This window comes from Parasteatoda tepidariorum, chromosome 8, assembly GCF_043381705.1.
Source record: "Parasteatoda tepidariorum isolate YZ-2023 chromosome 8, CAS_Ptep_4.0, whole genome shotgun sequence".
NCBI classification, from domain to species: domain Eukaryota; kingdom Metazoa; phylum Arthropoda; class Arachnida; order Araneae; family Theridiidae; genus Parasteatoda; species Parasteatoda tepidariorum.
The window spans coordinates 23,202,140-23,225,749 of NC_092211.1; the positions used below are offsets into that span (position 1 = coordinate 23,202,140).

General features: G+C 29.2%; 1 protein-coding gene across 2 annotated transcripts in view; it reads right to left on the reverse strand.

The window, feature by feature from the left end:
- Nucleotides 1-340: 340 nt before the first annotated feature.
- LOC107438034 (cell adhesion molecule Dscam1) overlaps nt 341-23,610 on the reverse strand; it is a 104,240-nt gene continuing 80,970 nt past the window's right edge. For both annotated transcript variants that reach the window (XM_071184467.1, XM_016050192.3), the window contains exons 16-27: nt 22,773-22,843; nt 19,184-19,418; nt 17,571-17,669; nt 15,388-15,573; nt 13,428-13,721; nt 11,802-11,972; nt 8,842-9,062; nt 5,679-5,742; nt 4,900-5,002; nt 2,880-2,989; nt 1,336-1,436; nt 341-505 (exon numbers count right to left, since the gene is read on the reverse strand). In XM_071184467.1, the coding sequence (XP_071040568.1) occupies nt 1,360-1,436; nt 2,880-2,989; nt 4,900-5,002; nt 5,679-5,742; nt 8,842-9,062; nt 11,802-11,972; nt 13,428-13,721; nt 15,388-15,573; nt 17,571-17,669; nt 19,184-19,418; nt 22,773-22,843 (1,631 nt within the window). In that variant the 3' untranslated portion in view covers nt 341-505; nt 1,336-1,359. The remainder of the gene's footprint in view (nt 506-1,335; nt 1,437-2,879; nt 2,990-4,899; nt 5,003-5,678; nt 5,743-8,841; nt 9,063-11,801; nt 11,973-13,427; nt 13,722-15,387; nt 15,574-17,570; nt 17,670-19,183; nt 19,419-22,772; nt 22,844-23,610) is intronic.

The following is a 23,610-nucleotide window of genomic DNA, read 5'->3' on the forward strand; positions in this document are numbered from 1 at the left end:
ATCAATCTCCAATTCAGTACTCCGAGAGGTATAATTTGTTATAGAAACAAGGAGGATTGTGTGACCCGACATAATTAACGTGCACCAGTTACCACTTATTACATGGGGAGTCTTTGGTCGGCTGGATTCGAATTCCTGATCTCCCAAACGTGAGTATAGCGCCCTACCAACCAGGCTATCCCGGCCCTGTTAGCTATACTGTTACCTACATATGTAAGCTTATGCATTCATTCATACCATTCATGTATGCATGCTTTACCTATTACATGTAAACGTAAAGTGCATGCAACATGTAAAAAAAAATTCTCATTTTTTATTAAATGAAATCAAAGAAGCAATATAAAGGGATTAACAACAAGTTTTATTCAGAAAAATATTTTCACAAATAAATTTTCACAATTTTTTTGAAGGAAACATTGTAAATCAGGAAATCACAGGTAGAATTTTTCGCTCATAGCACCGGTCATACTGGTTTTCCTTCTTCCTCATATAAAAATAAGCTCATCTGAAAAGGAAACCTAAACGATTAGTTGTCCTATCTAAGCATGAAATCAATTTTTAAGTTTCTCAAGAACATTCCCCAATTAAAAAAAAAAGCTTTTTTTTTTTCAATGAATGAGTTTAATGAAAGGTTGGTTTGTTATCCATTGATCTAATTAGATGACCAAAGTTTTCAAATTAACCATACTATACATCATATACATCAAGACCATTCCGAATTGGAATCTGGAACTTTACGGCATTTTTGTCTAAAACCAATTATGTTTAATCGTAATTTCTTGTAATAAATTCATCGTGTTATTTAAGCTTACATTTCTTTTATGGTCAAGTTAAACGAAAAACTGTGTATGAAAAAATTATGCTTAAACAGTTTAATCATAATTTAAAGCACTAATTAGAGTAAAATTTTGAGCATTTTATTTGAGTAAATTTATTCGTGGAATTGAGTAAGTATGTATGGTTCGTATATGTATGGTTAAAAGCTTTGTCCACATTAATCTTCGATCACTGATGTTTTTTGTTCTACTGACTAATTTGATCTATTTTTCAGTAATTTTTCTTTTAATAAGTCATTCTAAATTGTTTAGTTGAAAAGGGAACTAATTTCAGTTATAGGCAATTTCAATTTATAGTATTACAGCAGGCATTTTATTAAGAATGTGCACTAAAAGTATTGTAGGCAAATTCGACAATCGTCATAAGCCTTTTCCTTTCCAAACACTGTCGAGTCTATTGTATTTGTTCACTTTCGTCAAATTGATAATAAAGAAAATCTATTTTGCATGCAGTTTTGGTTTGAAAAGTGAAAGAAAAATACAATTCTTCTATACAAACCTTTTAAAATTTTAAAGCGTAGCTTTAAGTCAGAACTACCCTCTCTCTATCGGAAGACCAACGCTTACCTTCTTCATATTGGCTACTCTGAAAATTTTTCCCTGCAACAAAAATGTCAGATACATGATTTAAAACAAAAGTTTGGAATAAATAGTTTAAATAAGTTTGACTTGATTATTTAATTTTTTCTTTAAGTATTATTGCTTTTTTCGCATTTCGACTTACACCTACAAATTATAAGAACTTTCGTTTACTGCATCATTTTAAAGTATAAATCTTTCTATGTATTAAAAGTATGATATAATGTTAAAACATATAGTGCTCCTGGAACCATACTATCATTAAGCAACCATATTTTGATGTTAAGTTAACCCATAATATATTAAGGTTTATTTTAACTTGGTGTTTTAAGAACAATAATCGACGCGATACTATGGTGTAACTAGAATGAAAACGCGGTTCTTTCTAAAAGTTGCAGAAAACTTTCAAAATATTACTGTTCAATGTGCAGGTATTATGGCTTAATATTGAGCCGAACTTTATTTGTCTTGAAACATTACGTTTCAGGTTAATGAAAAAAATTTAATAAGTTCATGCCGAGTTGTAACTAAGGAGAAACGCATAATTTAGAGAAATAACAACAAGCGTTGCCATATATTAAACGCTTTATAAGTAACAAAATCATTTATAAAGACCGTTTTTTATTTTATTTTAACCTTTTAACGATAAACATTACGAATCTTTTTCCTGTATACTTAGTTTCTATTACATTATTCAGAGTAGTTTCAAGAAAAGATCCATGATAAGATATAACTAAAGTAACAAAAATATTGCATATTGCAAATACATGATAGGTGAGCATTGCGCTAAACAAATGAACCATTTTATTTTTTTAAACCCAAAACCCCTATTTTCATGACAGATTTAGGCTTTCCAGAAAAGTACCTCAATTTGACAGGCAGGTATTTTCATTTTGGTTTGTAGGTGGCACTGCAGTCGCAAAATGAAGATGACGTAAAAATCAGTGAAAATAGAGATATCTCGGAAAATATTCGTTAAATAACAACAACAAAATATATATGCTTATATATCGGAAAATATTTTGAATAAAACTAAACATCCTTTCACAATCTGAATAGAAGCACTTTTTCCTGAAATATCTAAATCAGAAATAAAATAAAAACTCCCTAGTTGAAATTTTAATATAACGACATTCGACTCCCAGGAAAAAAAAATTGGGGGGTCAAGTTCAGTATCATTAATAAATTGATTTTTTGAAATAACGGCACATATGTATTTTTTGATTTTTAGGCCCGTGTGTATTTTATGTAACATTTGATCATTTTTATACATTTTGAAAACCTTTAATAACTAATATTTTACTTATTTTTGTGAATATTACTAGCACCTTAAGAAACTATCTTACGTTCCCTAAATATGATATTTTTTTATTATTTTTTTTCGCCTTTCATTTTTTACTTTATATTTTAGTTTTTTTAGTTTTTTTTTACTTCAAAATTTACATTTAATGAAGGAGTACTTACAGAGACGGTCACATTCTGTTTCTGATTCACGAGCCTCTTCAAATATTCTATCCTTTGAAGTTAATATAAGATCATCTTCATTTTCATCATCAGATTCTATGCTTGATCTCCTGAGATTTCAAAGAAAAATATTTGAAAATATGAATTCTCGATTCTTTTTATTTTAAATTCATCTTAAAATATTTAAGTTCACATAGGAAAGTAAAAAAAAATCAAAAATTCAAATATCTTTTTCAGATGAAGATTGCTATTATGTGCCAAATTTATCTGTAGAGTAAAATAGACTTGACTGATTATGTACTTGATATATCATTCATGCACGCAACCTCAAAGGAATTTTCTTTTTAATATTTACATTTTTTGCATCATTTTGACAAAGGTTAGAAAGTAAATGTAAAGTCTTACCACTTTCGTTAAAAATATTTCTAATGAATGGGAGAAATTTCAAATTTTGTTTAAAAATCTTTATTATTCCTTTTCTTTTAAGCAGTTTCATGTCTTATTCGTTCAATTATTTATTAAATTAAGGATGCAAATTCGTAATTTTCTCGCTAGCTTTAAATTATTAAAACTGAATGATCAAATATATTTATTTTAAAAATTGTATTTATAATACTGAAAGGGAGAATTTGTGTTAGTACGTATGTGTTTCACTCTTTTAACTCTAAAACCATTCATGCTAGGGTACTACAATTCGGACAACGAGTGTGAAGGACAATGTTATTCTCTTTTCATAATTCTAAATTTCGTTATTAAAGGATAGCTAGAAAATAAATTTTTTCTATAGATTTAATATTAGGCATTGTAATAAATTAATATGTATACAATCTTTTTTCAAATATTTAACAATATCTGTTCATAAATGAACAGAGATTTTATTTTACTTTATACGAAGAGTCGTTATTCAGCTAGTCTATACTAAATATGATTTCACAGTTCAAAAAGAGTTTCAAATTGAATTTAAAGTGTTAGTAAGTGTCACATTTGTGAATATAAGGGAAGTAACATACGCGAAAATACACAACAAATAAGGAATAATGAAGTTTCTAGAAAATATAAGTTCAAGATAAATGCTTTTTAGAAATACCAAAATTTTCTAGTTTCCTTTGCCCAAGTCTTATAATCTCAAAAAACATATTCAATTTTTAAACGCACACTGTATAAATTTATAATTAATATAAGCGATATTGAGCATTTTTTAATCTATAAGGAACGAAAGTAATATTTTTTTCCTTCTTTTTACCCAACTACCTGCAAAACAGATGTATTTCTATTAATAAAATTTTTCAGATACACAATGTTCTATACTAGTTTATAATTACTATTGTTGTTTATACTTACTATTTAATTTATACCATATGCATATACTTGCATGCACAATAGGTTGCATGCGTCTGTTTCAATAGTTTCAATAAATTATTATATATGCATAAAAATATAGGTCCATTCTCAATTTTCTCCATGCTTTTTTCAGTTTAGTTTAAAAAGTTTTTTTTTATTTTCGATTCTATGTATCTATTCTATGTAATTTTTTTTTATTTTCTATTCTATTTTTGTATTTCTATTTTTAATCGCGTGGACAAGATATTTCCTCACGGCGATGAATATATGTTTATTTCAGTGATTTTTGAACTTATCTAATTTTTGTTATATTCACTAAAGTTTGCTTGTTTGTTGTCTTAATTTTTAGTGATAATCGTAATTATAATATAAACATTTGAAAAGTATGAGAGGGACCGGAAAACAATGTCGTTTTGGCGCATTAAATATTCGTTAGTCTTAAAGACCAAATCATTTTTTTTTTCTATCCATTTCAATTAATTTTCTATCCGGCATTGATAGGTTGCTGCTAACGAGGATGAATACATTACTGATTAAAAATAAAATCCTGATAATAAATATCAAATGAACCGAAACGACATTACTTTCCCGTCCCCCTAATATTAAGAAAGGTAAAAGCAGAGGTAATATGCTAGATTAAGCATTTTTACTTCTTTAATTTTTTAGATGTTGTATTTACCTGTATCCATTCTCTCTGGATGATCTGTTGCAATCCTGTTTTCTTCTTCCTAAGTCAGGGACTTCATAGATTGCTTGTTCTTGATGTATAAGTAATTGGTGTCCTGAAATCATGAAAAAAAAAACAGATATTTAGGTAAACATGGCAAATCGCATTGCATAGTTAGAAAAAAGCCAATTTTTTAAATTGGTATTACTTTTTGAAATTATTAAATAAAATAATAATATTATTTCATCTGCAAATCAGATTTAGTGTAAGCCAGCATAGGCAAATTTTATTTGCTGTAAGACCTGGAATATGAATATTTAGATATCGTTAAACGTAAATTACAAAATGGAAAACTTATTCAATAATTCATTTATAAGGAAAATCAATTAGCTTCGATTTAGAACTAAGAGGTGAACTAGCTCATAAAAATGGCTACAATTATTATTAAATTTAATTTTAAATTAAACGAAATTAAATTTACTCAACATTGAGAATTCTATTGATATTTTTTAAAACGACTTCAATCCCAGCAACTATTAAAAAGGATAAGTCCCCCTAAAAACACAATATTTTTCCTAATTTAATATTTATACGGCACTCATAAAATTTCTAAAATCGACCATTCAGTACATTTCTTAGGCTATCTATAGAATTACTAATCATGTTGTATGGCATTTATTCTCATGTTTCGCACTTTGCGAAAGAACACCAGGCAATCTATAAATGTAAGTTATTTCATGCATAGGCTGTAAAATGTACATCAATATTTCGTCATGATTTCTTATGCTTACCTGTACGATGATATGCAGGTAAATAAACAATAGAGGACTGATAACTACTTTCAAACTTTTCTTCCTGTAAGAAAAAAAAATCCAACTATAATTAAAAAGACATTTGAATTTGTGATTTAAGCTTAATAATGCCTAAATCGTTTATCAATTATCGCAAAAGAAATGTTTCGCTTAAAGATTTCAGTTTTAAAACACGTTGGTTCAATTTCGAGAAATTTTAGAGTATAAATAATTATCTTCAAATTTATTTCATAATTTTTTTATGATTTTAATGACGTACGTAATTTTTCCATGCCATTCAAGATTAAAAATAGTATTCTAGATCCAGGAAGTTGAGTTTGGTTTCAATAAGTAAAATAAGTTCCTTAAAAAACAGTTTCTGGATTTTCTTTTTGATTTTTTTGTAATAAGGGAAAAAAAGTGCTTGAAGAGTGAGGTATGTGAGTTACCTCACTCTATACCTCTCCTATTAATTCTATTAAAAGGGTATTTTACTCTAAATGTTAAATAATTTCTGATAATCAAAATTATTTTTTAAAATCTGTTTCAAATTTTTTAATTTAAAATAATTGTATATTTTTAATTAATTTAATAGCTCATTGTTTTAAATACTTAAAAAATTAATCATATTGAATCATTTATTAATTTAATATAATATTATATATCTCTTCTTATTAGTTTAATTGCTTATTCAATATTTTTAAATTTATTATATGCACTATTTCAATTAGATTTATTAATGATTTTTGTCCAAATTTCTGATACAATAATAAAATTAAAAAGGTCTTTATAGTTGGAATGATTTTATAAGATGAATTAGACTTTCCAAAATAGTTAAATTTATTTTAAATACTGTCAAATACTATTATTTCTGAAATGTATAACATAAAACTTTTCAAATGAGTTATCTTTAATTCTTCTACCTAATAGTTTAGAGTTTATTTAATTTAGCAACATTGTGAAAAATTTGCTTTTCTTCTTTTTATGACAAAATTCACTTACCCATAAAACTGCACATTTTACCTTGATTATTGCTCATTTTACAAAATTCCGTGACAATAAAACGTTAAGATTTCTGTTTCAACAAAATGAATTGCGTGCTTTACTTTTAGCTCACTACGTCCATTAAAAAACGAGAAATTTATCTATTTTGTCCAACGTCTATCAAACGCCTGCATATTTCGCTTTATTTCTTTTTCACTAACTTGCGTGTCTGTTCGAATTGTATTTCTGTTTCACGTCTTGTTGTAAGTTCCAGTCGTTGACACTTATTTTATTACCTACTTACATACTTTTTTATTTCATGTTCATTTTATGTCACTCCAGTGTTCAGTTTTATTTAGTTTTTTCCATTCAAAGTGCTGCACTCAAAATAATAAATAAATAAAAATGTATGAACATCACACAGAGAAAAAGTTCAGACAAAATTACCGTACTGTTGGTGAAAACATTTTTGTTTAAAAAACAATATTTTAAAGAATACAACAGGGTGCTTACTAGCGCAAAGCTCTATATTTTCAAAAACGAAGTTTATTGTCCATTCTTATAAAGTATTTAATTATTTTTTATTCATTACAGCAGGTTACGAAGGATCGATGAGAAAAGGTATGTGATTACAACCACAAAATTATTATTTTTACATTTATCTGAAACACGTGTTTAGATTATATGCTTGTTAAAAGTGTTTGTATGACACTGATAAATTTCAAATCAATGGTAAACAATTCGGTATTTTGAAATATTTTAAAGATCGTGCTATTGACGTAGCTTATCCTGAGAAGGATGTAGTAATCTAAAGCCATTTTCTCTGAAAGGGAGTTTATTGTACAGTCATAATATTTTTTTTTATTCATCATAGCAGATAAGCCCAATGATTGAAGTGAACGTGGAGACACATGTGGGATATGTCTCTTAATCAGTATTTTTTTTTTAATTTACGTAAAACCGCATATGTATTTAGTTTATAGTTACTCTTTCGACACGAGTTTTTCTAACATAAAGCAATTTAAAACCAACGGTAATTGAATTAGAAATAAAATTATGTTATGTACTAAAAAGCAAAAATAATGGAGGAAAAGTATTTACTCGTTTCGAAGGATCGCAAAAAACGACATACTCTTATTGGCATCAATCATTCTCACTAATGCAGAAAATAGGTATTAATGGTATTGCGGTACTATATGTTGTTCTAATAAGTACTTTACTAATAAAGATATTAAGCATTGGTATCATGGTACATAATGTAAATACTGTGGTAGCAAGATGCAACGGCTCCCGCTAGAATAAGTATCGGAAAAAATATTTTGATTGTGGTAAATATGGACAATAAGTTAGCTTTAAGCAATAGCATTATGCCTAGTAAATATATGAATTTTTATTTGTATGGGATGAACTTTAGAAATTGTGTTTAGTTTTATTTAGAAATAAAGTCTCCTGAAAAGGCAAAAAAAGTTACAAATAAATAATTTTTTATGTTTATCTATTTTCTTGGTATATGCCTCACAGTTTTTTGCATGATGAGTTGATGAATACCAATTTAGTGATGATTATTTAATTTTTTACTATGTGTAAGGAATGGGTAGTCAACTAGTGAAGAAATGATTTACAACTTTTTTGGTTAGTTACATTAGTTAAATAATTAGAATTATTTTAAAACTAACTCATTTGAGACAATATTCGATGGAGAGCCGCAGTGGCTCAGGGGATAGAGCCTTTTAATGTGGTGAACTGGGTTCGATTTCCGGTGATGGCTGGTTCATACGAAGTAAGTCCGTACCCGGATCGCACCGACTACAGAACTGACGTAAAATATCCTTAGTGATAGACGGATCATGAGTCAGATTCCCCTTGCCATCAAGGTAATTGTGGGAAGTTTTCGTGGTTATCCTCTCCATGTAACCCAAATGAGGGTTTGTCCCATCAAAAAATCCTCCACGAAGGTAAACTTCTCCCAATACTTGATCCAATTCTCCTGACTTCTGGATTGGGTTCAAAATTACAAGGCTACCAAGTTGAACATTAATAGTCATAAACCAAAAATAGGGTTGACTGCTCAACGACAGTTATAAAATAAAATAAAATATTCGATAGACCGAAATGTTCTGTATTAAATTAAATGAAATAGATATAACTTTAAATTACTGTGATAATACTGCATACCTACCCTTCTTTGAAGATACGGTACATCGTATGAATATCCACATTTATTACTGCCAATCGTCCCCGTATTCTGTTGATGATTTGACTGAAAGCATTGCTCTCGGTTATAACCAGCAGTGTTGCTTGTCGCATATGGGGACGGATAATAAGTTGGTTCTTGGCTGCTGTCGTATGTCACGGATAGTGGCATGCTGTCAGGTTTTGAAGGGTCTCTTGAACTAGTTCCTGCCAATGGAAAAATCATTGTATAAATCATAGTTTTCGAAAAAATTGAAGTAAAAGAGACCGAAAAATAATGGTGAGTTTCCACATGTACGTTTCCACTATTTGGCTGAAGATTGATGGCTTCACATGCAATGTTTAATTTTTGCATTAAGATTGCACTGGAAATAATTTTGAAAAGAAATGTCTGAACAAAACTTTATTCCGAAAAAACTATAATGTCATAATAATATGAATTTGTTGAAACAAAACAAAATTTTAACAAAAATAATCAGCAAAGATGATTTTACCTTTATTAAACATTAAAAATAAGAGACTTTTAAGAGTTTTGGGCATGCATGGATGATGTTTCATTTCATTTTTCTATTCAGACAACGGCTCATAGTGTGAATGAATGAGCTTTAATATTTCATTTTTATTATCTTTATTTTGAGCCCTATGAGCCAAAATGTTCAATAAGAATAAAAAAGAAACATCATCTAGAGTTACAAAAACGTATCGTAAATTATACAAACGGACGGGGTGTAATAATTTAAATCCACTATAGGAAACACCCAAAGGTTGAGAACAAATATTAACTACTGCTAGTTTTGAATTCTAATGCTATGTGCGCTAAATATTCACTACTTGTGCGAGATGCCTAACTTTTGTTAACTTTAGATAGTTAACCTTAAGTAATAAATTTAGGAAAATAGTATAGTTGAAATCGTTTAGTTATTTAGACTATCCGTTATGTCATGAAAATATTATACATAATTTCCAAAGCCCAGCACATATTAGCAACTTTACGCCATCGTGGTATTTAAAGGGAGGTATTGTTGATCTATTTTTTGAAAGCACCATATAAGCGAAGTTTATAAAAATATTAAAAGACTGTTTTATAAAAACATTAAAAAATACTTCAAACTATTTTAATATTTTTTTTTAATAAATATGAATACTTTTTAAATTGTCGATTCGAAATAAATCGGTTGAAACAATCTGTGACACCGAATAGAAAATACGGTTAAAACAATAGCAAGGTTTCGATCGATACATACGGGATCTTCATCAAAACACTGCGCGCCATTTTCTTTAAATATTTCACTCAGTAAATTATACTTCTCTAGAGCTGTCGATTGTTAAGGGATAAACCAATTCAAATTTAATTCTCTTAATCGTTCTTTTTCAAACATCTGGCAAGCATTTGAAATGAACAGGGGTTACATTAGATAGGCTTTCACGTTCAATATTTTCCCTTTTCTGTTTGAAAACATAACATTTAAATCAAATACCGAAAACTTTTGCAATAATTTATATTAATTCTTTTCACAAGGCACTCGAACTTTTACAGAAAATTAAATTTTCAACTGTTGTTTAAAATTTAAGGATACGTCTGTGTTATTTCTCCACATGTCTGATAATTTCATTCTTTCAATTACTATTAATTTATATTGAAAATTCTTACTCACCAATAAAAAAAAATGTTTTACATTATACGAAACTGCTAATTAGTGGCATATATGTTATATATCACGAAAATAGTTCGAGATATATATCGACAAACACGAAATATTGATGATCTATTTAGGGAACTAGGCTTATGACCTAGACGAATGAGACTAATTTTTTTTTGATTAATCTTGCTCTCTACATTTTAAGGTCATGGAACTTTGCTTATCATTGAAATGTGTGTTACTATTTATCTACTTTAATAGGTTTACTAAAAATGCCGCTTAACGAGCCCCTTTATACGTGGAAATCAAGTAAAGTGACTAACCTACACTGTTAGAAATTTCTCGGAAAAAAATGGTTAAATAACAAGTTATTGAATGGTTTTTTACCATATTTAATCAAAACGGTAAAATAACAGAAAATAAAATGGTAATCAAACTGATAATTGTGAGAAAAACTGTTTATTTACTGCTTTCACCTAATACGGTTAAACAACCAGAATTTTATCGCACTAACTAGAACCACCTAATGAAGCTACTTAGTTCTTTGCAATTGCGTGCATATCATAGCTGGGCAGGCTTATCTGTCAATCTCATGACCGGCAGAACTGGAGTTCGAGTCCTAGTGTTGACACCACAGTATTTGCCCCATTCCCTTCAACATATGAAGAATTTCCAGTGTCCGGCACTCTCCAATGCCCATTACCTTACGAAAAGCGGAGCTCCTATGTCTAGTTAAATAATTAGCATTTCTTTACATTTTTGAAAAGTGCTAGTTGTAAATGGTTGAAAAACCGTATAGTTTTGTATTCATGGTTTTATAACCATACTTTTTGAAAATGGTTTCAAAACCATAAAGGAAAAAAAATGTTCTTTACCTTAAACTTTACGGTTAATAAGATGGACAGATAGCTTCCAGTTATTTTACCATAATTTTAGAATGAAAATTTTAACAGTGACAAATTTAGAATGAAATTTTACAAAAAATTTTAGAATGAAATTTTACAAAAAATGCATAGGTGATGCATTTTTTGTAAATTTAAGAATTAAAATTTTTTATTTTACTAATGCTGAATAAAGGGAAATATATGACATGTTTTAAACAAACCAATATCATTCTATTTATTAATATCTCCAAAGAAAGGTAAAATTTTGTGTTAAAACTTTATTCACTCTAGAAGAAGGTGAAAAAAATTATTATTTTTTTTACTAAATCGTTCTTTTTCGTATGTGCGATTATGTATAACACCCACACAACAACTATAATTTTATTTCAATTCAATCTGAATTAAATTGTGAACAAACCTACCATCAGGAGTTCGCGGAGTTCTGCCGGATGTTCTGCGCCTGGTGATGATGCAGACCACGCAAAGGACAGCAACAAGAACAATGGTCGAGCTGATTACGGGAACTGTAATCGTTAAATGGCGGTAGAATGAACCATTTACATCACTCATTTCTGAAGGACGGGGTGGATATTCTAGAACAAAATAAACTTTTGTACCATAAATATTTCCCGTTTGAAATGATAAATGGCTACTTTAAATTAAGAGTGCATGTCAAATAATTATTTAAATATGAAATCACCCTTGGAATTATTAACGTGATAAAAATAATTTGAAATTACTATGCTCGGATATTGTACTAATGGAACAATCATTCAAAGTAAATTATAAGTAACAGAGTTAGGCTACTACACTTTTCTACTTTTAATTTATATATTTACGTAGAGTAACTAAGTGTCTTTAGTTCTAAATTAACAATACATTTAATTTAATTTTCGATCCAAATTTACTTTGGAATATTAATTTCGCAGCATATTAGTAATTCTTTACATAAATGATTTAAATGTAATTTGTCAATAAATTGAGTGAATTAAATCCATTATTCAAAGTATCGAGGAGAAAAAAAAACATAAAAATACTAAATATTAGCAATGGACAAGACTTTCAGGTATTGTACCACACAAGGGTTATTTATGCGTCATGTTTTTCTTAACATATTATTATTTCAACATTTCTAACATAACTGCAGACTTTAACCGACTAGAATTAGTAGAATTTTATTTCAATCGACTTAAAGGAGAAAACGTTGGAAATTCTTTGGGATTGTACCGACTAGGATTAGTGAGATTTTATTTCAACCGGTTAAATGAGGAAATGTTTGAAAGTCTACGGGATTGTACTGACTTAGATTAGTGAGATTTTATTTCAACCGGTTAAATGAGGAAATGTTTGAAAACCTACGGGATTGTACCGACTAGGATTAGTGAGATTTTATTTCAACAGTTTAAATGAGGAAATGTGTGAAAATCTACGGGATTGTACCGACTAGGATTAGTGAGATTTTATTTCAACGGGTTAAATGAGGAAATGTTTGAAAATCTACGGGATTGTGCCGACTAGGATTAATGAGATTTTAAATCAACCAGTTAAATGAGGAAGTGTTTAAAAATCAACGGGATTGTACCTACTGGGATAAGAGAGATTTTATTTCAACCGGTTAAAAGTGAAAACGTTTGAAATTTTTCAGGATTGTACCGACTAGGATTAGTGAGATTTTATTTCAACCGGTTAAATGAGGAAATGTTTGAAAACCTACGGCATTGTACCGACTAGGATTAGTGAGATTTTATTTCAACAGTTTAAATGAGGAAATGTGTGAAAATCTACGGGATTGTACCGACTAAGATTAGTGAGATTTTATTTCAACCGGTTAAATGAGGAAACGCTTGAAATTCTACGCGATTGTACCAACCAGGATTATTGAGATCTTATTTCATCCAGTAAAATGAGGAATTATTCGAAATTCTTCGGGACTCTCTGCCGACAAGTAATCCCCTCATTAACTTGTTACTCCTAGGTTTATCTTAAACCATAACAATATCCATAACATATTTTTAATACCCACTTAATTTATATCATATCTAACTTACCTCCAGTTAATGTCAAAGTAGCAAAAACATATTCCGCATCGGTAGCCCCAGCGTCATTACGAGCGGTCATTAGGATCGAATACCAAGTTCCAGGATTAAGATCTGTGATGGTTATAGTCTGCTGCTCTGGTATTATATTATTGCTGACCAAAGTCCATTCCTGATGACCAGCAGCTTTGTACTGGATTATGAAAAATGTTATTGGACATCCTCCATTGTGCCAACTATTTAAATTTACAGTTACAGTCGTTTTGTTGACAGACAGTAGCATTCTTTTATCTGGAGCTATAGGAGCTGTCAAGAAAAAAATTAAAAACATCCATTTAATACAGAAAGTGTAATTTTAGATGGAGAAAATATTTTAACACTTTATTTTTGCAGCTTTAAAATGCATTTTGCGTTAAATTTTTCTTATAAGATGTGTATAAAAATTAAAGCAGCGTTACATTAAGTACCTAAAACATTTACGCTTAACTTATAAATCACTTTTAATTATTTGAGTATAAGTTTATAAATGCATCATGGGTAGTAGTAATAAAAATTTGCAAACATATGTTTCTCTTTTTTATATTAATTAAATATTATCTAAAGCACTTTTTCTAGTATTTTATGTTTGGCCAAAAAATGTTCACGTATTTATTTCGTATGTTGTAAAATAAATGTTCTATCCATTAAATTTATTGTTCTCCATAATTTCAGTACGGAATAAAATCTTATGGCAAAATATAATACGTCTCTCCAAACTTCTTAACTAAAAAAGCAGCATAATAATTACTGAACAAAACTCATTTATCATAGGTCTTATCTTCATTTTCTTCTCATTATATTAGTTACTCGAAAACCTTTTCAGTCCTGCGTTTAGAACTGTAATAACAATTTTATAGCCTTTTTGTAAAGGAAATGCTTTTTTCGCAGATATTAAAAATGCAACATTTAGATCGATAAATGAATGCTGAAAGCAAAAAACAGTCATTGTCTAGTATTTTATTGGAAAGCTATTTCTAGAGTCTTTTTCAGTGTCTTGTTAAGAAAAACATTACATTCTTTTTACTAAATTAGCTCAGATTTTTTTCCCCTTTATTCTTAGCTTTTTCGTCTAGAACATAATAGTTCTTTCAGTTTTATGTTTAATGGGGAGTTCGCTGTTTTATACCCTAGAAATAGTCAACGATTTATAACAGTTATATTTCATTGTATTTTTATTTTTTCTTAGAAGTATTTCCTGATTCTCAGAAATAAAACTCTCACTTTTAAAGATTTAGTGATCTTTGAGCTATATTTTGTTAATTTTGAGAATTATTTTGTCATGAAATCACGTGGTTTGTGACACAACGGAAACTCTAAAATGTATAACGAAAATGTTCCCTTGACCCGTAACCTCATTGTAGTGCATTGTGGGAAAATGTTTACAAGAATGACGAAGATAAGATGAACACTAGAAAATAAAATGACGAAATAAGCCGGCAGGCCTATGTGATGATCATATTGATCACGTACCAGGAATATCCCGAGTTAATATTGCGCTTGGAGCTTGAGGGTTATTTAAATCGCTGGTTCTATTTGATTTTCTTGTGTTAAGCTATATGGATTAAAGGGGACATTAATCCAGCTATATGGTGCCTTCGATAAAGTAAATTCTAGAAACGTTAGACTAGAAAGAATTAGGCACTAGAGGTGTTAAGTGTTTTTCTCGAAAAAGTGAAGTTAGTAATTCCGTTACTTTGTCGACATGTTCGCTCCGAGCATATACCGCGAAATGGTTTCGTCAAAGAAGGTTTCTTGAAATTTGAGAATCTATTTCTTGCAGGGCACACATGAATCTTTGGACATAAATATTTCGTTTTTGCATAAAAATACTTAATTTTGAAAATTCTTAATAAAATATAGTAGAAAGTAAAATTTATAATAAAAAAGTTCAAGAAAAGCATGAAGAAGAAGTGCATAGGAAATACATAGTTACCATTTCCATTTGTTTTTGCAGATATAATCTCACTACTGTTACCATGGCTCACAGTATTAAAGGCAACTAAGTATATGTAATAAGTAGATCCACACTGCAAATCTTTTAGTGTATAAACAGATTGATCTCCATTTAAGTGCGTATCATGCCAGTTCTGATCCTCCAGCTTATGATGCAAAACATAACCTGCATTTGAAAGTTGGCTTAAGTAAAAGCATTCTAATTGTACATCTAGTATTTCTGTAAATATATATGCTGAATGAAGATTACAAATTCCTCATAGTTTATATTTAAGGAAAAAAAATATCTTCGTCAAATTTATTTCGATACAAATAATTAACTTTTCTGTAATATATCTAAATTTATTAAACAAAGTGAGAATAGCTTTTTAATACAATGTTTTTGAGTGCTTGCGCAAAATCCCGCTCAACGTAAAATGGCGTTTTGTTTTAATTACCATTATTTGTAATACAGAATGATTTGGTCCCTTTCTGACGGTACTTACTCTCTTGCTTGAAGAGTAAGTACCGTTGTATTTTGAATATGTAACAATCTTTGAAATGTGGTTAGAAAAAAAAATTGTTTTAAAAATGCAAAATATTTTGGTAACTGAAGGGCTTAAGGCAATGTAGGGCTAAGCAACACTTTTACGAAAATGGTGTTTTTTTATACCACTGTTCCTCACATTTGTTTCCAGACAGGTACTTTGGAAGTTTCTGGATTTTTACCAAACTAATTTCCAACTATTAAACTAATTAACTAATTTCCCACTGTATACATTTTTTAACATGGAAATCATAGGTGTTTTTCGTTAAAACTACTCTCCTGTGTGATCTGCATTGTACACTACGGAAAAAAGTATGGGTAAAACTCTTAAAATATAATAAAATTTAAACTGTTGTTAGCTTCATGGAAACAACAAAAAATGCTATAATTTTTACCCAAATTCTTCGGTAATGATTTTGGAAAGACGAACAATAAAACATGATTTTATAATGTGGGTTAAATTTAGTAAATTTCAAATTTGGTAAATTCAGTTAAATTTACTTTCAGTTTTGTATTTTTTATTTAATGTGGGTTAATAAAAACTATAATTTTGAAGTCTATATTCCTGAGCCAATAATTCTGAGCAGTAATTTCAGGAAACCCGCTACCATATGAATTAAAAAAAAAATACTACATATACTATATATAAAATAGAAAGCGGAGAAAATTAAGAAAAATAAGTTTTATTTACCGCAAGCATAAGCTGCAAGTAAATAGAACTCATAAAATAAGTTCAAAATGTAGAGAAAACATAGAAAGAAATTACAGAACAGTGAAGAAAGGGAAAAATAAAATAAATAATAATAAAAATCCGAAGGACTAAATTCCGAATAAAAGGAAAAAAATATTAAAAATCCAGAAAATAAAATATATAATCATTTCATCAGCTTACACGATTTCACTGAAACTAAACTAAACTCAGCTTCGCAACAGCCCATAGAGGGCCAAGGCCTACTGTACCCATCTCAGTTTTCATGACCTTGGGCTCTGGGGTGCAGGAGCAGATATTCCGGTTAGGTGGTCAGTCAAATTTGGAACCCCCATTGTTTACTTCCCTAGCAGGCTTGGTACTCATTTATCGAACCACTGAAGAGATGAAAGGCTGAGTTAACCTTGCCCGACCCAAGGATCGAACCCAGGACCTATGACAAGGCAGCGCGAAGCGATATTACTCTGCCACCAGGAGTTATAATAAATAATAATAAAAATCCGAACTAAACAATAATAAAAATCTGAAAAACTAAATTCCGTAAAAAGGGAAAAAAAGAATAAAAATCAGGAAAATAAAGTGTATAATCATCATCAAAAAGTGTGCAATCATCATAAAGTGTGCATCAGCTTACAGGATTATATTAAAAAAAAAAAATACATTTCGTTATCACTTATTTACATTGTTCATTAAACATTGCTTCCTTTCTGAAGTTTAATGATTAAATATTTTACAGCACAGAACGAAATTCACATCAAACAAATTTAATGTTTCCAATAACTAAAGTTCAAGTATAGCAAGTTAAAAAGAGACACTTAACTTCTTTTAAATAAAAGTTTGACTTGTAATTATTTAAAGCAACTGCCTTTACGAAAAATATTAACATATTTACAGTGTAATTTCATTACATGTTCTCTAAGATACTTACCCGTGACGGGGGCACTAGGGATTATGTTGAGTTCCCAGGAAACTTTGATTGTTGTTGCTGTTGCGTAGTAAGTTTTAATTACTGGCACACCGGGGGGATCTAAGAATAAATAAATGATAAACAAATATATTAAAAATTAAATTTTCCGAATAAAAAAAATGTTTAAATAATAAAAAGCATAAAGCAAGAACTTGTTTGATACATTTTCAATAGGAAATGTATTTATAAAAATTGCAACTATTTATGAATGGTTCGTATATTCAAGTTCGAATTTAAGTAACTTGAGTTCAAAATTGAAATGTCTTAGAAATGCAGATGATTGACGTGAAAAAAAAAACAGTTTTACGGAAGTATTCAAATTTAGTTATAATAGTTTTTATAGTTTTATTAATTATTTATTTGCGCCTTTATGGCCGCATTATTGTAGTTTGGTGTAAAGTCGCAGTACAGTGAGTTGGTACTGAAATAGAGATTAATGCAGAGATATTTCGAAACAAAAATTTCTTCATTTTAGTTTGGTCCATTATTAAAGCTGAACGAAACAAATATGGCTATACTTATAATAGCAAAATGGAAATAAAGCAACATCTCTTTATTGCGACGAAGAATGCTCCTTATTTTAATGCAGTTTTTGTTAAACTTTTATACAGTAAGACTATAGGACCATCAGACATTCACCCCTCCCAGTCTTAACTCCAAGAAGTTTCGATTTCCAGTTCATAGTTACTAACGGACACTTTGGATCAATGGAAAAGATCCAAGGTAGGTGAGTTCTCGATAAATGTCATAACCAAACACAAAACCTGCCCCGCGTAATAAATATTAATTTTTATTAATTTGGCTACAGTTTAATCGCTACGAAGAACGTTAGATTTTAATATAACCTTAAAACCGTAACTTTTTTTTGCTGTAGTGGCTTAAAAGATAAATAATGTTGAATATAATAATGATATTCGACTACTCGAAACATTGAATTGTTGAGTTATACATTTGTATTGAATAAAAAAAGTTAGACATTACATTGATAATTAAGATGAGAATAGAAGCATTTATATTCGCTTTCTTATAAAATGTGATAAAGATTAAATAATTGGCTTATTTTAATTATAACAGGATTAAAAAAATAAAATGTGTAAAATTAATGAAATTTTAAAACCTAGGAAACACATTCCTCGCAAACATTTCGGCAATTTTGAGGTTTATTTGAAGTTGTTTTGAGCTGTTGAGGTTGATTTAAAGTTGTCAACAAAAACAACTTTATGAAATCAACCTCCCAAGGCTTATAATCAAGGTGTAGTTGTTTTTTTCCTCCAGATTTATGGTAGTTTTAACCTTTATGGTTGTGATGCATGGTTGTTTCAAGGTTGGTTTAAATCAACTTCGTAGCAACCTGCTACAGAGAGGTTGTTTTGAAGATTTGCAGGTTATGTTTTTGGACCTCCAAGTTGTTTTGAGGTCTGTTTAAATCTTTTTCGTAGCTATCTATTGAGAGAGGTTATGTGATGCCTATACTGGCATCACAACCTTTATTAATTTTTATCTTATATTGAGATTAATTTTATAAGTAATTTTTGTCTTAGTAATTTTAATTTATACTTATATTATTGACTTACCGAATTCCAATGTTCTTGACATAATTTCCTCCGAAGGTGGACCTGCGCCTCTTGAATTGAAAGATTGAACAACAATGCTATACTCCGTAAACCTGTTGAGATCACTCAATAGCACTTGTTGAAACCTCCCATAAGAAGATTCTATTGGCTTGAAAGTATAGGCGTCAGAACTTCCATATAATTTGTACCCAATGTAGAAACCTTCGATGTTACCACCTTCTTCATGTTGCGGCATCTAAAATGCAATAAATATAGTGTCAACAAGTTTTTGTGAAAAATCAGTTCACTTTTTTCTTAAATCATTCAGAAATTTTTAAAAATCTTGGAATAAAAATTTAATTTTTAAACATATTTTATAACTAGGGTGCTTATACACGGAGAAATGAATATAGTTAAAACTACCTGAATATAGTAAAGTTTATTAATATTTCTAGCTCTATTGAACATCAAAAAGCAAAGCAAATTTTACCGATCCGTTAAGGATTTTATAAACAATAAAATAAGGGTTTAAAATACATGATAAATATCTGCAAATATTGTAAAATTTAGTAATGTTTGAAAATACCTTAGATTCTGACGTAAGAACTATTTAGTCGGTTACATTTATTTTTCAGTTTAATATTTTTTACTAAATGAGTGATAATAAAAACTATAATTTTGAAAACCAGATTTTCTGGCACTGTTGCCATATGAACGGTAAAATTACATAACGTATGGTTCAAATATCGTATATTTGGTTTTATTTGTGGGGAGAGTAGTTACAGACCATGTCAGCCGTCATCTATGAAAAGGTACCCCGACATAGAGTCGAGTTAACATGTCTTATATACTTGTGAATTGTAGTTGTAATTTTGTAGTGGTAGATACGCTACATATTAACCAGAATTATGATATTTCTTTTTCACTAGAACTGTTATTTCCATACAGTTTTGTCATTTTACCAGAAATTCTTCTCTCCTTGTAAATTACCAACACATGAAAAAAAATTTAAATTACTCTTCTTCTCAGCTTCAAATAGTGCAGATGTTTTTCACGCTAAAAATATACTATATGTTTCTAAGTTTTAGTTTTTAATATAATGATTACACTCCCAAAAAATATTGTTTTTACCATTTGACTACTTTGGCTTTCTGTCAGTATTACATAAACCATGGATGCTTGATAGCTTTTTAATCACTATTTTTGATGAAATACTTCAAGTGCATACTTTTATGCGAAGTTTTAATCCTGTCTATAGAATTGTGTACTCGTTAAATGTTTATACGTTAGCTAAATTATTTTGTAATTATCCTGTATATACCCCAATACACCATTCGGACAAAAAAATTAAAAAAAAAGGGGTTTTTAATGCCTTTTTTAGAATTAATTGGCTTTTTAAAATTTTTTTTGTTCAATTCTAAGACCGTGTTATGATCTATAATGAGCTAGATTAAGACTTCAATTTAAACGTTTGAGTGAAGAACTACAACATTTTTGATTGGTCATTAGTTTCAGTATAGAATAAATATTCGTTTCACAGAATATATACTTGATTGAATTACAGAAATGAACTATTCTTGATTTATGCAGCATCCGTTGTCTGAAATTGTAACTTGCATTAGTTTTCGCATGCTGCAATTCAGTCTAGAACAACTCTTTAAAAAGATTGCATAAAAGTAATATATTTTCTCTCGATGATGATGGGGCTTGAAGCCAAGCTTAGAAGTCTATTAGTATTTGGTTTAGAGTTAAATTAAAACAGAGAAAGGGTAAGATACGTTAAACTTTGAAAGCTGCGTGGGTCTTTTTTAGACCCAAATCAAAGTTTGCAATTCTATATCTGCACAACTGCTTTTCAGAGCTTCTAATAGCTTATAATATTTCGCTTTAAACTATCATATACTAAAACTAATTGAATTTGTAGTTTTTCTTTAAAAAAACGACTGACTTATCCCTGCGTTTTTCTTCTTTTGTTTAAAGGGAAAAATGCATATTCTGATATCTGTAATGCTTTGTTTCGAAAATGTGATTAAGGTAGAACAAGGTAAAGATCCATATATTTATAAGTGGGAGAACAGCCATTCCCTAACACATTTTGCAATAAATAGACACACTAAAACTATATCTATCTATCTATATATAGTATAATGATACTTATATATATATATATATATATATATAAGTATCATTATACTATATATAGATAGATAGATATAGTTTTAGTGTGTCTATTTATTGCAAAATGTGTTAGGGAATGGCTGTTCTCCCACTTATAAATATATGGATCTTTACCTTGTTCTACCTTAATCACATTTTCGAAACAAAGCATTACAGATATCAGAATATGCATTTTTCCCTTTAAACAAAAGAAGAAAAACGCAGGGATAAGTCAGTCGTTTTTTTAAAGAAAAACTACAAATTCAATTAGTTTTAGTATATGATAGTTTAAAGCGAAATATTATAAGCTATTAGAAGCTCTGAAAAGCAGTTGTGCAGATATAGAATTGCAAACTTTGATTTGGGTCTAAAAAAGACCCACGCAGCTTTCAAAGTTTAACGTATCTTACCCTTTCTCTGTTTTAATTTAACTCTAAACCAAATACTAATAGACTTCTAAGCTTGGCTTCAAGCCCCATCATCATCGAGAGAAAATATATTACTTTTATGCAATCTTTTTAAAGAGTTGTTCTAGACTGAATTGCAGCATGCGAAAACTAATGCAAGTTACAATTTCAGACAACGGATGCTGCATAAATCAAGANTATATATTCCTTACATATAATTTTTTCTAATGCATGTCTCAAGATTCATCACAAGCAATCAATACTTTGTTTTTTTTTTCTTTTTTTTAAATAGAAAGCAGACCTAATTATCAGAACTAAGTCAGCTTTCGATTTCGGCCATAAAAAATATATATAGTTGCCTGATTAATCCTGAAACAGCTTTAAGGCGACGAAAAACTTTCATATAAGCGAAAATTCATCAAGAAATCGATTTTTCCCTTTTTATATTTTATATCTTTGCATTTAATTTAACATATCGAAACAAAAATTGAATCGGATCAAAAGTTATGAAGTTATAGCTTAATTATGTTTGGATTACATCCGTTTTTTAACATTTTCTGGTCTGCAGGTAGGTGTTAAATTTAGTTTTATTTTTATTTATTTTTATTTTTTTAAATTTTACAAATATTTTAGTAATATTAGTTCAGTTTTGAAACGGTGAGCAACATGATTATCAACTGTAACTGTCATAATCTTGAATTGTTCGCTTCTTCATCAATTTGTTTAGCGTTTGTTCCTTTGAGAAAATTTTTTTTATTCGTTTTAGTTTGTTATTAATTTTGTCTGTGCTACATTTTTGTTTCGAAGTTTTGCTCCTTCCAGTTGTCTACTAATTATAATATGGTTTTTATACCTCACAATTCCCTCAATAGAATTATGAAATAAGGGTTTTGCTTCCATTTTTTTATTATTTTTATGCTTAAATATTAGTTCGTGAAGCCCAATATGGATACTTTTCTGGCATCAATTTTGAAAAACATTCTAAAAATATATAATGAAAATGGTTATTTTATAACACCATGAATAAAAAAAGTATTAATACTTACATTCCATGTAACGTTGATTGAACGAGAAGAAACAACAGTAGCCTTTATATTTTCAGGGGGGTGTCGTGGTGCTGTAAAAAAAATCAAAGGCAATTTTACCAAAGGAAATTTTAAAAAATTGCTAATGATTTCACTAAATACATATGATGGTTAGGAAAAATATGAAGACAAGCTATATTTTAAAATTGTTCTGGAAGCCATTTCTTGTTTTTTTTTGGGCGGGAAGCACCGCGATTTCTATGTACGCATACAAGGAAAAACATCTGGTAAAATTAGAGTACTGCATGGTACTGACATTTCTGGTAAGAAAAGAAAGCATAATTCTTATAATAAAAACCAAAATATACATTATTTTTTTATTCCTGTTGCAACAGTTTACCCGAAATTCCAGTTTTCAAAATTACAGCTCATATTACCATTCAATTAGTAAAAAATTCAAAACTGAAAATCAAACTTAAAAAGAATAAATGGTTTTTATCCCATGTTTTAAGAAATGATGAATATACCACATTTATCAATTTTTATCACGCATTATAAAACCTTTTTTTATTGTTAATTTTACTGAAATCAGTACATAAGAGTTGTGTAGAAAATTACTGAGCTTCCCATAGAGCCAGAAACACGGAAAATGTTGCCATATTCTGGTAATTTTGATCATGATTGATTAACAATGATCATAACCTATCTGAAAAAAAAAACTTTGGACCTACCTAGAGAAAAAATGTCGGAACAATTTAATACAGAAATTTTCACCTAAGGAAAAAGTGGAGCTTATTACTATATTTTCTAGTGTCTTTCATATAGATAATCTAACAATCTATAAATAAAACATATACTA